Raw genomic sequence first — 15,812 nt, forward strand, 5'->3', positions numbered from 1 at the left:
GTTATGGGATATGTCCTCACTCAAAAAAAATGTGAAATATGCCTCACATGTCTTTGAGAAAGAAAGGAAAAGTCAAAATGATGAAAAGTAGGAAATTGGGGTGGGGCATTTTTATGGCTACGTATTAGAAGAGGGGCCAAGTTTTTCTCATAGGGGGGGCCAGCTCTTAAATGAGAAATTGAGACCTATTTTTTCCTTTGGGGGGGGGGGGGGCGCATGCATAATTTGCCTCCGCCCCTGGGTTTAGACATAATCTATTACTTGTGAAGAGAAAGTCCCCAATTAGCAACAAAGTCATATATATTATCCTCATCCTTAATATGTTAATTAATTACTAAATTGTTTATAATATCATCATGGTGTGATCCCACCATTCTAGCAATAATTCAGTACTTTCATTCATATTGGACTTGGTGTACTTGAAGCCCACAAAACTCAATTCAATAAATCCACATTCATCACTAATTAAAAGTTGAAACATCGAGGACAACCATCTTATTCTAAACTTCCCAAAAGTTTCCTTCAGAAAGAGAAAATGGGTGCTGTTGAAATCCTTGTAATCAGTCTTACAAGCTCCCTGTGCCTGTACTTTCTCGTAACTCTCATCCGGGGCCTTCACAAACTATGGTGGACTCCAATTCACATGAAGAATCAATTGAGTTCACAGGGAATCAAAGGTCCTTCCTACAGATTCTTCCATGGAAGCACCAAAAAAATTATCAACATGAAACAAGAAGCCATGAGCAGGCCAATGAATTTATCACATGACATATTTTCCACAGTTCTGCCTCATGTTCACTCGTGGCTTGACAAATATGGTAAATAAATCTTTCAAAGTGATTTAGTCAATTTTAGTAAATTTAGCCATTTTTAATTTTGTTGCCTTTTATTCTTTGGTACAGGTAATAATTATCTTCAATGGATTGGCCCTAAAGCTCAACTGGTTGTTACTGAACCAGAGCTAATCAAAGAGATAATGAACAATAGAGACAACGCTTATCCAAAGCCAGAGACCGCACCCTATACGAAGAAGCTCTTAGGAGATGGGCTTGCGACTTCTGAAGGTGAAAAATGGGCAAAGATGCGGAAACTTGCTAATTCTGCCTTTCATGCAGAGAGCCTCAAAGTAATCTCTTACTCTTAGTCTTACCATTTAGAATTAGCACCATTAATATTGCAATTATTAACCTAGAAAAATATGTTTAATTGATTTTTATTTTATAAAATAAAAAACTAAACCTTCTATCAATTTTATTATAAAAAATTTACAAACTAGAGAGTCTATGAACATAATTCATGTCACATCAACAATATACGTGTAACAAATAAATTTCTTATTACTTTTTGTGTGATTTAAAATTGACACATCTCCTATTTGTAAAGCTAATAGTAAAATTTGTAATATCTATCTATTTTAAATGAACTAAACCCAATAACAAATTAGCATATTATAATATTGACAAAATTCTATCCAAAAAGCATAGATATACAATCTTGGAAATTTTCAAGAGCCTTGTGTAGTTGTAATTCAATCAGTTCTTTTTAATATTTCTAACGGAGATATTAATGGTTCAAATTCCTACCCCAACAAATTATTTGTGTATCTAGGGAAAAAATTCTTGGAAATTATTCTAAATTGTTAGAAGAAATTCACTTTTGCAGAATATGATTCCATCAATGATCAGTAGCGTTGAGGTGATGCTAGAGAGATGGAAACATCATGAAGGTAAAGAGATTGAGGTATTTGAAGAATTTAGGCTATTGACATCAGAAGTGATTTCAAGGACAGCTTTTGGGAGCAGTTACTTAGAAGGGAAGAACATTTTTCAGATGTTGACGAAATTGGCCTTGATATCATCCAGAAATGCTTTTAAACTCAGGTTTCCTGGCGTCAGGTAAAGTCATTTTAGTTAAACCAACAATTGGGGAACATAGTACTACTCTCCATTAAATACTTAGCGTCCTCATATCCTAATAGCATTCCAAAATGTGGCCCACTCTAACTAGTATGTTGAGGATCATAACTAACCTCAAAATTTTGAAACTAATGCTTGTTGTTGTTAATATATCATTGGTCGATGTTGTCCTAATATCATTTGTCCATTTTTACAGTAAAATTTATAAAACTAATGATGAAATTAAATCGGAGGAGCTTGTAAAAGGAATACACAACGCTATATTAGAGATAATAAAGAAGAGAGAAGAGAAGGTAATGACTGGAGAGGGTAGCAGTTTTGGGGGTGATTTTCTCCAATTACTTGTAGAGGCTCATCATGATGCCAATGCTAGCCTAAAGATTTCAATAGAAGATTTGGTGGACGAGTGCAAAACATTTTACATTGCTGGTCAAGAATCCACTAGTACTTTGCTTGTGTGGACTATATTTCTTCTAGCAATCCACACAGATTGGCAAGAAAAAGCAAGAAAGGAGGTGCTCAATTTATTTGGCCAACAAAATCCTAACTCGGATGGAATCACAAAACTCAAGACTGTAAGAATGTCTCAAACTCAAATCAATTACTAGTGTAAATGACAGACCATTTAACTCAATTGCATTTCTTAAATTCTTAAGTTTTCTGACATTATTTCCCATGTAGATGGGTATGATCATCAATGAGTCTCTAAGATTATATCCACCCGTAACTGGAATAGCAAGAAAAGTTGAAAGGGAAGTTAGACTGGGGAAGCTCACTCTTCCGGCTAATTTATTATTGTACATCCCAGCTCTTGCACCTCACCATGACCCTAAAATATGGGGAGAAGACGTGCATCTTTTCAAACCAGAGAGATTCTCAGAAGGTATTGCCAAGGCTACTAACAACAACATAGCTGCTTTTTTTCCCTTTGGAATAGGGCCTAGAAATTGTGTGGGGTTGAACTTTGCGACAACTGAAGCAAAGATTGCTCTTTCCATGATTCTACAACGCTATGCCTTCACCCTTTCCCCAGCCTATGTCCACTCACCATTTCAGCTTCTTTCCATTCGCCCACAACATGGAGTTCAAGTGATGCTACACTCATTGTAAAGACCAGAACTGGCAGTAAAATGTGCACAGAATATCCAGACATCAATGCCTTGGGATGTATACTATAGCCTTTTATTTCAGTTGTTTTTGAGCTTAATTGGGATTTGGTAGCTTGAAGAGTAAGTGAAAATCAACGTGTTACACAAAAAGTGAATGAACATTGAATTAATAGAATCTGTAGAGACATTGAAGACAGGTGACCAATATGAAGATTATGTTGATCATTAGTTAGTGTAACGTAATGGCATTTGGAGACTTTTCAGGTATCTCAAGATCTAATACGATCTGGACTGTTTGTCGCGTGTCTTAATTAAAATCATGACTGTTGTTTTATATGCGTGTGCTTAATTTTAATTTACTATGACCCTTTTTTTATCTTGATTACATGGTTAGTGATCATCTAATATTATGCAGAATGAAGACATTAGCGGCACTGATTGGCTGAATACTTAGCTTAACAACCTCATATAGACTATGATGGCAGATACATATGCCAACATGTGTGTAAAAGTTGCTTCATTACAAATTCGCGCATACACACACCCACAAAAAAGCATATAGTTTCTTTGTAAAGTATGTTTAATAAAGAAGGTTTGCTGGGATTTAGCAAAAAAAAGGCTTGCTGTGAAGTAAGGTCTCAAGTTAAAAGAAGGGGGATTTTTATTTTTATTTTTTCCTACTGGAGAGGAGAAATTTGAATATTGGATATCTTCTCTGAAAATAACGTTAGGTATTAGTTACGTTACAAGGTTCTGGGCTAGTAGAACCGAAAAACACTTTGGTAAGACCTCTCTCTCTTATACATGAATAGTGAATTTCAACATGAATTTAGGTAAGAAATTTTATTATTATTATTATTATTATTATTAAGAGGATTCAAAAAGTTAGTTCTTGCTTTTTTTACTGTAAAAATTACCCCTAATCTAATTAGATAGCCCTTATTCTTCAAAAATAAAAAATGAGGTTAAAATTGTAATTCAACAAAATTCAAAAAAAAAAAAACTATCAGAAAAACTTTTTTCCTAAAAACTAGCACACTCTCTCTTATTGTGAAAATGTTGTGGACATAGCACCTCTCTTATTTAAATATATCTCATGCACGTTTGATATTTTTTTTTTTCCTAAAAAGTAGTATACACTAAACCAGCAGTTTACTCCATTTCAAATCCCAAATTTTATAGTATTTTAAAAAAAATTCCTTCCAATGTAAACTCATTAACAATAGACAAATTCAAATTAAAAAACTAAAAAAACTACCAGATAATTCTCTATAAAACTTCCCACTAGAGTCCTAAATAGATTCAAACTTCTCTCCCATTTCTAAAAAACAAAAAATCTTTTCATCCCACGAACACAAATAAAACTAACACCCCCTACTCCTTCCCAAATACAGTTATTTCCAACTTACGTTTCTCTCCCACCTATTAGATTGAGGAAAACTGCTTCTACCCTCACTTAACTTTCCTCCAGCATCGTAAAAAAAATTAGTTTTGGAGCGTGTTCAAAAAAACTATTCATAATTACTCCAAAAAAAAAAAAAACTATTCATACAACTAGATTTATTCTCTAAAAGAAGGTATGCAATTAGGGGTGTTCACCAAACTGTATAAACCACACAAACCACAAAAATCGCACCAAAACCGCCCGAAAAATGGCATAACCATACCACACCACAAGTAATAGTGCACCACACCGCATTGTGCAGTGCAGTTTGCAGTTTTATAATAAGAAAACCGCACAAATCGCACCGCACCTCACCCTCTCTATATATTAATACACCTAATTATTTTTAATATTAAATATATTATTAATAGTTTAATAACCATAGTTTTTCACACACAAAAAAATAGTTTAATAACCCTAGCAAGTGTTGATTAGGAAAGTCAACTCAAAATAAAGAAAAACTAGCTCAATAGTTTAAAATTTGGACCAAAACAAAGGGAAAAATTAGTTTTGAGCTAGGCAAAAAAATCCTAAAATTTGAAAAATATACCAACTTCAAATCATTCAAACCGCATCTTATACACTCACTGCATATGTGACCACAAAAACAAGGTGCGGTGCAGTTATGGTTTTGGCTAAACTTTAAACTGCACCATACTGCACTGCATATGTGATCACAAAAATAAGTTGCGGTACAGTTATGGTTTTAGCTAAACTGCACCGTAAAGTACAGTGCTAAAAATGGCCCAAAACCGCACTGCACCGCATCGCAAACACCCCTATATGCAATATTTATTCTCTTCATCTAATGAGATTCTTCCTTATTTATATGTCCTCATTTTTTTTTCATGAGTGAAGTTCACCGTTCACCTAAATTTCGCCTCTTACTTGCTTTTCAGGGACAAACACTAAACAACTTCTCCATTAGATCTATAAAATCCAATTAATTCTCTTGTAACTTTTGTGGGTTTGATTTTTGTCTTCTCAATTGGAATTCACAATGGACTTCTTCGATGGTCAAATAAACTCATTTCTTCCGTTAATAACAATTTCTTACAGCCAAGTCTTTTCCTTATAATAATTATTTTTATTTGTTTAAAAAATAAAAAATATTTTTTTTAAAATTATAATATATGCAAATTATTAATATTTACTCAAAAAAATAAAAAAGCTTTACGTGTGTGCTTTGAGACTAGTTATTATTATTATTAGTTGGAAGAAATAAAATTTAAACCATAGATACTTCTATTGAAAAAAATAAAATAAATAAGAGGTGCGAAATAAGTTACAAGGTGCTTCACTTCTAAAATGGAAAAATATATTAGTGGGATGTCTCCTCACATTAACAGTGAATTTTACTATTAATTTACACAGTAGAACTCATTATTTTGTACGAGGAAGAAGTCCGCTATTGTCGTACTTTTATAAAATATTAATTATTCATCTAGAAGGTGGTGTAGGTTGAGATATTTAATGGTGTGCCACGTTTCAGTTTTCTATCGGTTATAGGCTTTTCGAAAAAAACAAAAAAAAATCCATTCAATATGTGTGTTCCATGTGGTGCCACGTTGTTGGCATGCAAGGGAGTCAAATTTTTTTTCCATTAGTCATGACTCATGAAGTCATTCGTGATCATGACATTTCTTTTTCGTAAAAAAAGAAAACAGTATCATCTCATTTCATTAATATAAAAACACGAAAATGAGCATAAATTTATATATAGTTATGAATTAAATAACCAAATAATTATATATTAACTAAATATTAATATATTATATATAATTAATTAATTCATATGCTAAATAAGTCTTTGGTTATATCTAAGTATTTTTATTTTTTAAATATAAGATCTAAAAGCTTACTTAAATCATTTTTAAAAATTTTATATATTTTGTTAGGTTCTAAAAATTTAGAATTAAATATTTAGAATCATTGTTGTATTGTGTTGGCAAACCGAGAACAAAACATGTCTAGACTAAGTGTTTAGGCAATGCTTAAATAAGAGTGTTTCAAGTTTTCAAGTCCAGCTAATTGCAGAAAAGAAAAGTGAAGTTCTACATTTCTCGACCGATCGAGAATTAGGTTCGACCGATCAAAAATCTTAGGCACAGTTTCTGAAGAATTTTTAAACAGGCCCAAAGCCCACGAAAACGATTAGGGTTTCACTTAAACTTCTCTACATATAAAAGAAAAACCCTAGCACGTTTTGAAGGTGCTAAAGAAGACTTGTGTGTTACTCTTTATGAGATTTGAGAGGTTTTTTATCTTCTAACTACACAAGAATCTACTAGAGCCAAAACTACAATCAAGAATCGGTAGAACTAGTTGCTGCATCAAGATCAACAAGTGAAGGTGATCTGAAACCTTTGAGTGGGATCTCAAAGTCACAAGCAAGGTGGCTTATGTTGCTGAAAATCTAAAAAGAGAAGGAGTCTGTGGATTCAGAGCTTGCATGTGGCCGTGTCAGTAAGTTACTACTAGAGGTAGCATTAGATTTAAGGTTAAATCTTTTGTAAAAATTTCAATTCTCTTATAGCGAATTTGGTTTACCTTGAAGATAGTTAGGTCAAATCCTTCCCAGGTTTTTACCTTAAAATGGTTAGTTTCATTAGTTTTTTTGAGTCATCATATCGTGGTATTATTATTTGTTTTTCTGCATCTTTGCATGATATGATATATTTGTGTTTAACCTAGATCTGAAACTAATTTAAGTAATCACTTGGTTAATAAATTAGGTTAAATAATCTGCTTTAAGGGGTCTAAATGAACATACAATTGGTATCAAAACAGGTTAGCTCTTGTTTTTAGGTTTTTATACCTAGAGTCGATCCTTGATCCCTTCTATCATGGATAATTTTAAGTGTCTGTCTGCTCATATTTGTAATGATTTGAATAAAAAGGACACTATTGTTTCTATTAATCTTGTTAATGTCTGTAAAACTCTTCGTAAGGAATTAACTAAATCTATGAAAATTGCTAAGAAATTAAAGGAAGAGTAAAAATTGGCTAATCATGAAAAAAAGAGGAATTGATTGTGAGATTAGATGAATCTAATAAAAAGAATGAATTTTTGAGAAATCAATTTTCCTCTCAAGATGAAAAGTTTGGAACAAAAGTTAGCTAAGTCTGAAGCTAAACTTGAAAATTTTTCTAATTCCAAACTTGCTATTGATAACAGATCTGTTTCTGTTTCTGTTTCTATTCCTATTAAGTCTAATAACAAAGTTTGTGTTCCTCCTTTCAAGAGGAATCATAAAAAAACGACTTATTTTGCTAAGTTAGATAAAGGTAAAAGTTTTGATGTAGACGCTGAAATTTCTAAACCTATGTCTAAACCTTCTGTTAGAGTGCATAAGAAATCTGTTTTTGTACCTACTTGTCATTTTTGTGGTGTTGTTAGTCATATTAGACCAAATTGTTCTTTGTTGAGGCAAAAACCAAAATCTGAGACTAGATTTGCTGTTAGGAATATCGATGTTCCTAAATTTATTTATGTTTGTTACTTTTGCGGTGTCTCTAGTCACATTTATCCTAACTGTCATAAATTGAAATTTAAGCATTCTGTGTTTCAGTCTAAAGATATATGATGATATTTCTCTACCATAAGTCCAAATAAATTGTTTCATATGCTTTTGAAAAATTTAAGTTTGTTGGCCTGTGAAAGAAAATTGCAGGATTTCAGTCTTTCTTAGAAGAATAGTGTAATCCCTCAAATACATTCTACTTCTCATGGTTTTTCACCTACAAAGCCAAAGACGCGTGCTGTATGGGTGAGAAAAGACTTGCCAAGGTGAGTGTTGTTTACTTGTCCTTCATGTAATCCTTTCAATTGTTTGTGGACGTGTTTTCTTTCAGTTTTTGGTTGTTTTATTTTCTTAGATTGTTTTGTTAAAAAAAATCCAAAAACATTGAAAATTTTCAAAAAGACAAAAAGATTTTATTTATTTGTATTACGCATCTTCAAGATGTGTAATTAAGGTTGGCCTATGAAATTTACATTTCATGATTGTGTACCTTGTTTAACTTTGATGAGCTTTATTTTTCTGCACTTTGCTAATTTGTGCTATGTAGTGCTTATATTGTGTGAGTTGTTTATGGTTTTTAAACACATGCTCTTGATTTTGAAGTCACATTCTTTTAATTGTAAGGACTAAAAAATCCTAGGAGAAAGACATAAATAATCATCTCACCACTGTTACTCGCCAAACATGAACATTTATATGCAAATCATAAAAGCCGTGCTTAGTATGGTGTAGCACTTGCACAGCAAAATACTTAAGGTGTTATTGTACATTAGTGAAAAGAAGCAAAATCAAAAAAAAAAAAAAAATGCTTCAAAAGAAAAGAAAAAAAATTACATGGTTGCAAGCATGTTTTATAGGAGATGTGGGAGTTATATGATGTAACTCTTTAGGTGATAGTCACTTTCAAACTTATGTGATAAATGATGTAGAAAGTGTGTTTATTCTCTGTTGACATGTCACCTTATGAGTATCTCATGAACTTGCTAGTTGCACACACCACAAGCAAAACTTTGTTAAGTATGGTACATGTGATTGTGTGTTATGTTTTACGGCCTACCAAAATTAAATTTCTTAAAGTGTTTAATGCATTTTTTGGGTGTGAGAAAAGTAAAGAGTGAGGAAATTTGATAAATTTGAATTTCTCTTTGAAAAATTTGGTTTTGAAGATCATTTGAAGTAATAAACATTCATGTCATATTATAAAAACAGTTTTTCAAATGATTCTGCAGAAAATTTTTCCAGAATTTTTCAAAATTTCTATTTCTATGAAATTTGACCAATCGAGTCTTTTTTTCAACTGATTGAAATGTGAAGGAGAAAAATGGCCTTTTCTTTTGAAAGTCTTAGGTCCCTTTGATTCTTGCCCGATTCCTTTCAATCAATCGAGCCTGTTTTCATGTGTATTTCGATTCCTGCTTGATTCCTCTCGATCAGTCAGATTTCAAATTTTAAAAACAAAAGGGAATTAGATCTGACTTTTTCAAAAGAACTTTTGTCTATCTCTTCTATTCCTCTCTCGTTCCCTCTTGTCCAAAAATTTTTTTTTTGGTCATTTTTGTGGTCAAAGATTCAAAGGTTTTCTTCACACACTTAAGGTAAGACACTTTTAACCTTCCTTTTTCATCTTTTTACATGATTACATACATTTTTCATGAAATTTTTAGGGATTTTACACATTTCAAATTTGGGGTTTTTGATGAAAATAGGGTTTTTGATCAATTTTGAACCATGGGTTTTTGTTCATGCATCATTTTAACGTTTCACATGCTTTAATTTCAAAAATTTTGAGTTTATTTGAAATTTTCGAAATTAGGATTCTTAGTTCTTGAGAAATTGGAGATTTTGTGAAATTGAGCAAATTGGGTGAAATTAGCTTCTGATGTTGATGAATTGAGTGATTATAATTTGTATCTTACTTCTTATGGTGTTCAATTTGTCAATATAAGGATTTTTGAGAATTGATTTTTTTTCAAAATTGTTTTACTCTTTTTGATTCTTAGTCATGGCTCCTAAGGTTGGTCGGAAATTCAAAACTAGAGCCAATAGGAACCCTAGGTCTACTTCTTTAGGTTTAGCCCGAGGAAATAAAGATCAATTTTTGTCAGCTAAGTGTGAGGAAACATATGAGACCTTGACTAAGTATAGGTCTATTTGGGGTGAGAAGAAGATAGTGTTGAGTGAACTAGATCCTTCTATACGTAGAAAATTGATGTCTAGGAATTGGGTTTCCTTGTGTAAGGTGTCTGATCCTCCTCCTACAGCCTTGGTTAGAGAGTTTTACTCTAATCTCTCTACCTATTCTGAGGTTATTGGTGGTCATTATTTGACTTCCTGGATCTGTGGTCCGGAGTTTACCATCACTAAAGAAACTGTTTTTGAGGCTTTAAGAGTGCCTTTAGTTCGTAAACCCACATACTCATGCACTGAGTTTCCTGTTGTTAATGATATGATGTCCTTTCTGTGTGGTCGTCCTGTTTCTTGGGGTTCTAAACCAAGAATCAATTCTTTTGAGTTTGCTGAGCTTAACTCTTTATACTTAAGGATCACATGTCATAACATCTATCCCATTTCCCATGTTCATACTGTTCCCATTGAGTGATGTGCTTTCCTTTATGCTTTTATTACTGATGGTTCTATGTGTTTTCTTTCCATGTTTATACAAACCATTGTTGATATCTATAGGAGTAAGAGTAAGAGTCAAAAGTTATTCTTTCCTATGCTTATTCTTAGGATTTTGAGGTTCTTAGGTTTGTCGGACTTTCCTCCCCTAAAGTTAGTGCATATTACTGCCCTTATAGGATCCACCTACCTTAGACAGAGACAGGCATAGATGAAGAGTGCTGAGCAAAGTACTGGGACTTTTAAGAGACCACAAGGAGATGCTACTACTACCTCTGGTGTTATGCCTACTACTGAGGAGACATTTGTGAATCCGACTACAGCTGTGGATCCTATTGGTGATGCTGAGGATGTTGATCCTACAGTTGCTCCTCCGCTTTCACTCTGTACTATGATGCAGTCTATCATGACTACTCAGGCTGCTCATGGACAACTTCTTGATGAGTTGTTGACGGAGGTTGCCTCATTAAAAGTTGATTTTACGGACTACAGCAGATCCTTTCCACCTCCTCCACCCTTTGAGGACTGATTTTGCCTTTGGCAATACATAACAAAAAGGGGGAGTAGATTTAGGACTTTTTGTACATAGGGGGAGTAGACTTATTGTGTTTAGGGGGAGTTTTGATGTATTTACATATCAGTTTTGATGTATTTGGATATTTTCTTTGTGTTTATTTGTCTATTTTATCTTTCATTCACAAACATTGATGTAATGTGGTTATGGATTATGGTAGTTGATGATTATGAGGTTATTCATATTGATGTGTTCACTATCTATTTATGTGTTTTGTGAATTCAAAGTTTAAATTTTGATTTAGAATGTTATACTGTATTTTCCACACATGCGTTTATAGTTTGTTTTCAGTGTTTCAGAAATTTACAGGTTAATTCTTTCTACAGGTGTTGTTTATTCTAGCAACTAATTGTTAGGAGTTGTGTAAGATTTGTATTAGGGCAATAACTTGTATTTGAAGCTAGTAGTTGATTTAAGCATTACATGTTGTATGTGTGTTTTGTCATGGATTGCCAAAGGAGGAGATTGTTAGGTTCTAAAGATTTAGAGTTAAATATTCAGAATCATTGTTGTATTGTGCTGGCAAACCAAAAACAAAACATGTATAGTTTAGGTGTTTAGGCAATGCTTAAATAAGGGTATTTCAAGTTTCCAAGTCCAGCTGATTGCAGGAAAAAAAAAGTGAAGTTCGGCCTTTCTCGTCTAATTGAGAATTAGGTTCGACCGATCGAAAATCCCAAGCACAGTTTCTGCAAAAATTTTAAACAAGCCCAAAGTTCGCAAAAATGTTTAGGGTTTCACTTAAACTTCTCTACATATAAAAGTAAAACTCTAGACACATTTTGAAGGTGTTGAAGAAGACTTATGTGTTACTCTTTGTGAGATTTGAGAGGTTTTGTATCTTTTAACTACACAAGAATCTACTAGAGCCTAAATTACAATCAAGGATTGGTAGAACTAGTTACTGTATCAAGATTAACAAGTGAAGGTGATCTGAAACCTTTGAGTGGGATCTCAAAGCCACAAGCAAGCCGGCTTGTGTTGCTGAAAGTCCAAGACGAGAAGGAGTCCGTATATTCAGAAGTTGCACGTGGTCGTGTCAGTAAGTTAATACTGGAGGTAGCATTAGATTTAGGGTTAAATCTTTTGTGAAAACTTCAATTCTCTTATAATGGATTTGGTTTACCTTGAGGATAGCTAGGTCAAATCTTTCCTAGGCTTTTACCTTGAAACGGTTAGTTTCATTATTTTTCTTGGATCATCATATCGTGGTGTTATTTACTTTTCCGCATCTTTGCATTATATGATATATGTGTGTTTAACCTAGATCTGAAAATTAATCTAAGTAATTATTTGGTTAATAAATTAGGTTAAACAATCAGCTTTAAGAGGTCTAAACGAACATACATATTTTTAACTAAACATATTTACTATTATTAGCTAATTAGTTATATAAAAAGACTAATTATTTATTATTATACTTTAATTAAATTATTTATGATGTTACCAATCGGACCATCAGTCCAATCCCGGTCGAACCACGAAATCGATAACTAGTCCTTTTTTCAGTTCTTTGTCCATTCCGGTTTTTAAAACCATGGTTTTTGCCACAAATTTAGTGCAATAGATAGACTATTAGTAGTTGAAAAAAATTGCAGATTCATGTGAAAATGAAAAGCAGACACTCACAATCTGTCACATCAGAGTTGTGACAAAAATTGAGGTACAAAAGTTATTGTTCTATGAATAAAATAATCAATACTCCCTCCATCCCAAATTATTGGACTTCTATTCGATTTTGGGATGTCCCAAAATGAAGTCCTTTTTGGAAAACCAACAAATAAATTTTATAACATACCCCTTACTTTATTTAAAAACTCAATACCCTTCTTGCACTAAAGTTTAAACCAATAATGATAGTTTTGGACACTTGTATATTTTCATATAAAAAAATGCGTTAAATGATGTTCACTTAAAAAGTTCGATTTTCTATACAAACCTTACAAAATGGGACAAAGGAAGTAGCTTAAACAAAGATTGAAATGAAGGAGTGGGGCTTTCTCACGTTTCTTGTGAAGAGTGATTACTCAAATTACTAAAACTGGAATGATGTTTAATTTATGTGTTCATTTTAGAGTCATATTGAAAATTTGTTAACAAGTGCTCTTAGGTCAATTTTTAATAAATCATTAAAAAAAAAAAAGTATGACACCACTTTCATTGAAAATATATAAAAAAAAATGTCAAGAAAATTAATTGCGTTTGTTTCCTTATTAAATTTTCCCTTATTTTAAACTAAATGTCTCGATCTCATCTCATCACTCATGAGATATTTGACTTTTTCTAATCTATATCTATATCTATATTCTATATATTACTAAACGTTGAAGAGTAGCATTTAATGTTGCTACCTCCACGTTAAGCTACATCAACAACCACATCATCATTTTTTGTTTCAAATTTTTCTTATATATATATATATATATTTTTTTTAAATATTTTCTCATTTAAGGTGACTTAACAACTTCATTATTTAAAAATTAAAATATCTTTTAACCATTATATTTATTATTAATTTTCCAAAACTCTCCCTCCGTTTTACCTCATCATCTTTCCACTACTTTCTACTTTAATATTATTCTTTCTCTACCTTTTTATCTTTCTTTATTTTGACTCTTTTTATTCTCAACATCTTACTATAAATTTTGATATTTTTCTTTTTCATTCTATGCATAGTTTTCTAACCAAAAAAAAAAAAGTTACTTCTCTCTCTCTCTCTCTCTCTCTCTCTCTCTCTCTCTCTCTCTCTCTCTCTCTCTCTCAATTTGTTTTTCAATTTTTTTTAAATTTTTTTATTGCATCAATTCTTTAGGTTGATGAACTTTTGTGTTAATTAGAATTCTACTTTGGGTTGATGCAATATAATTTTGTGTTTTAAGTTGTTATCTTTTATATTCTCTTTGATTAAATACTATCCTATTGCATTATACATATAGAATATAATAATATAATGTTATTATATTACATAGATTGAGTGTGTCTAGGCCTATAGGTTGAGCAATTTGTAGATTTAAAAGGCTGTTGAGAATGAACTTTTTGGATCAAGACTAAAAAAATATGAACTACTATATATTATCTAGATAAAAACTTTTATCATAGATACATTAGTTTTTTTTTTTTTTTTGCCTCAAATTTAAATCACACAAACTTAATAATTTTATATTATGTGTTAGCATCATCTCTACTTCTTCTTCTTCTTCTCAAAAATATTATGTATCATCTCTAAAGGATGTCAACAATATTGATCTTAAAGGAAAAGTTACATAAAATATTGAGAAAAAATGTTTTATATTACAATCTACTAAAATTTTTTTTAAAATATTTAAACCTTTCTATTTTTCATATCATTGACGTGTTCTACAACTACCATATGTGTTAACTTAAGTCTTAATATTCTTAAGTTGTTTTGGCAAAAAAAAAAGTTGTCACAAAAGAGGAGTTCATATAAAGTTTTTTGCAAAATGAAATATCTGTTTTGTAAGGCCACCAAACTTGATAATTTGCAAATGATGGAACCACTCACAACAATATTTGCATAGTTATATAGTTCTTGCTAAAGCAATCGAGAATACTTTTAGTCTTCAAAAAACACACATCCACTAGTGGTTAAACGTTCATTTTGGGTAATTTTAACTTTTCATATAATTTTACCTTTACATATCCATCTATTTTAATTTATATTTTTTTTCAGAAAAACTTTAGTTTAGATATTTATAAGTAAACAATGAAATAAATATTCATGAATAATCAAAAAAAAAAATTATCTATACTTATTTATTTTGTGCAGTTGTAACTTTCCATATAATTTTGCATTTATATATTGATCTACTTTAATTTAGATGTTTATAACTTAATAATGAAATCTATAAATAAGGTAATTAAAACAATTACATTTCTACAATTCAAGAAGTCACAGTTTCTTTTTTTCAAAAAAAGGCCTTTTATATTTCCTTGGAATTATTTTTAAATTTTTTTTTATAAAAACTTTGACATACCACTAACCTAACCACTTCATACATTAAAAAAAAAAAAATTAAGGCTCATTATTACTTCCGCTAATATATTATGGATATCTTAATTGATAAAGACCAAACTAGAAAAATGCCTTTCATATTTCCTTGAAAAAAGAAAAAGAAAAAACCCCTTTGACATACCACTAGCGTAACCATATTTATGCCTATTTAAGCCATCCATGAAATCTATTTCTTATTGATAACAATAAAATTTACAACTAGCAAGGGAACATACAAAATAATAATGAATAAATGAAGGAAGAAAAAAAGAAATCAAATCAAACATCAATTAATAACCGTTATCTGAAAAATAAAAAGGTAGTCAAGAGGAGTAAGAAATAAAATAGAGATGGTTATTCAGTAGACATTAAAAATTTTATAGTGCAATAAAATCAACCATTACATTTACTTAATTAAATCAAAAATCAACAATTAAATATAATAATACAAAATTTAAACTTAAAACTAATCAAACTCTAACTAGGGAAATTATATTTCCTATCATAACTAAAAATGAGACGTTCTATAGTAATTTAGAAATTATATTAGAAATAAAGTTGAAAATTTTTATAATCTCATTTTTTGACATCTCATTTAAGCTTTATATATATAT

General features: G+C 31.3%; 1 protein-coding gene across 1 annotated transcript; it reads left to right on the plus strand.

The window, feature by feature from the left end:
* Positions 1–420: 420 nt before the first annotated feature.
* LOC142628161 (cytochrome P450 CYP749A22-like) lies at positions 421–3,398 on the plus strand. The gene is made up of 5 exons (XM_075802186.1): positions 421–818; positions 903–1,126; positions 1,663–1,895; positions 2,113–2,491; positions 2,598–3,398. The coding sequence occupies exons 1-5, from the start codon at positions 536–538 to the stop codon at positions 3,024–3,026; spliced, it is 1,548 nt and encodes a 515-aa protein (XP_075658301.1). The 5' UTR covers positions 421–535; the 3' UTR covers positions 3,027–3,398.
* Positions 3,399–15,812: the final 12,414 nt, after the last annotated feature.

Source organism: Castanea sativa, chromosome 3 (genome assembly GCF_040712315.1).
Source record: "Castanea sativa cultivar Marrone di Chiusa Pesio chromosome 3, ASM4071231v1".
In the NCBI taxonomy this organism is placed as follows: Eukaryota; Viridiplantae; Streptophyta; class Magnoliopsida; order Fagales; family Fagaceae; genus Castanea; species Castanea sativa.

Excerpts from the sequence above, each read along its gene's own strand:
- LOC142628161 (XM_075802186.1), top strand. The coding sequence starts at position 536 with ATGGGTGCTGTTGAAATCCTTGTAATCAGTCTTACAAGCTCCCTGTGC. Across the intron at positions 819-902 it reads CTCGTGGCTTGACAAATATG|GTAATAATTATCTTCAATGG; the intron begins GTAAATAAATCT and ends TCTTTGGTACAG. Across the intron at positions 2,492-2,597 it reads GAATCACAAAACTCAAGACT|ATGGGTATGATCATCAATGA; the intron begins GTAAGAATGTCT and ends TTTCCCATGTAG.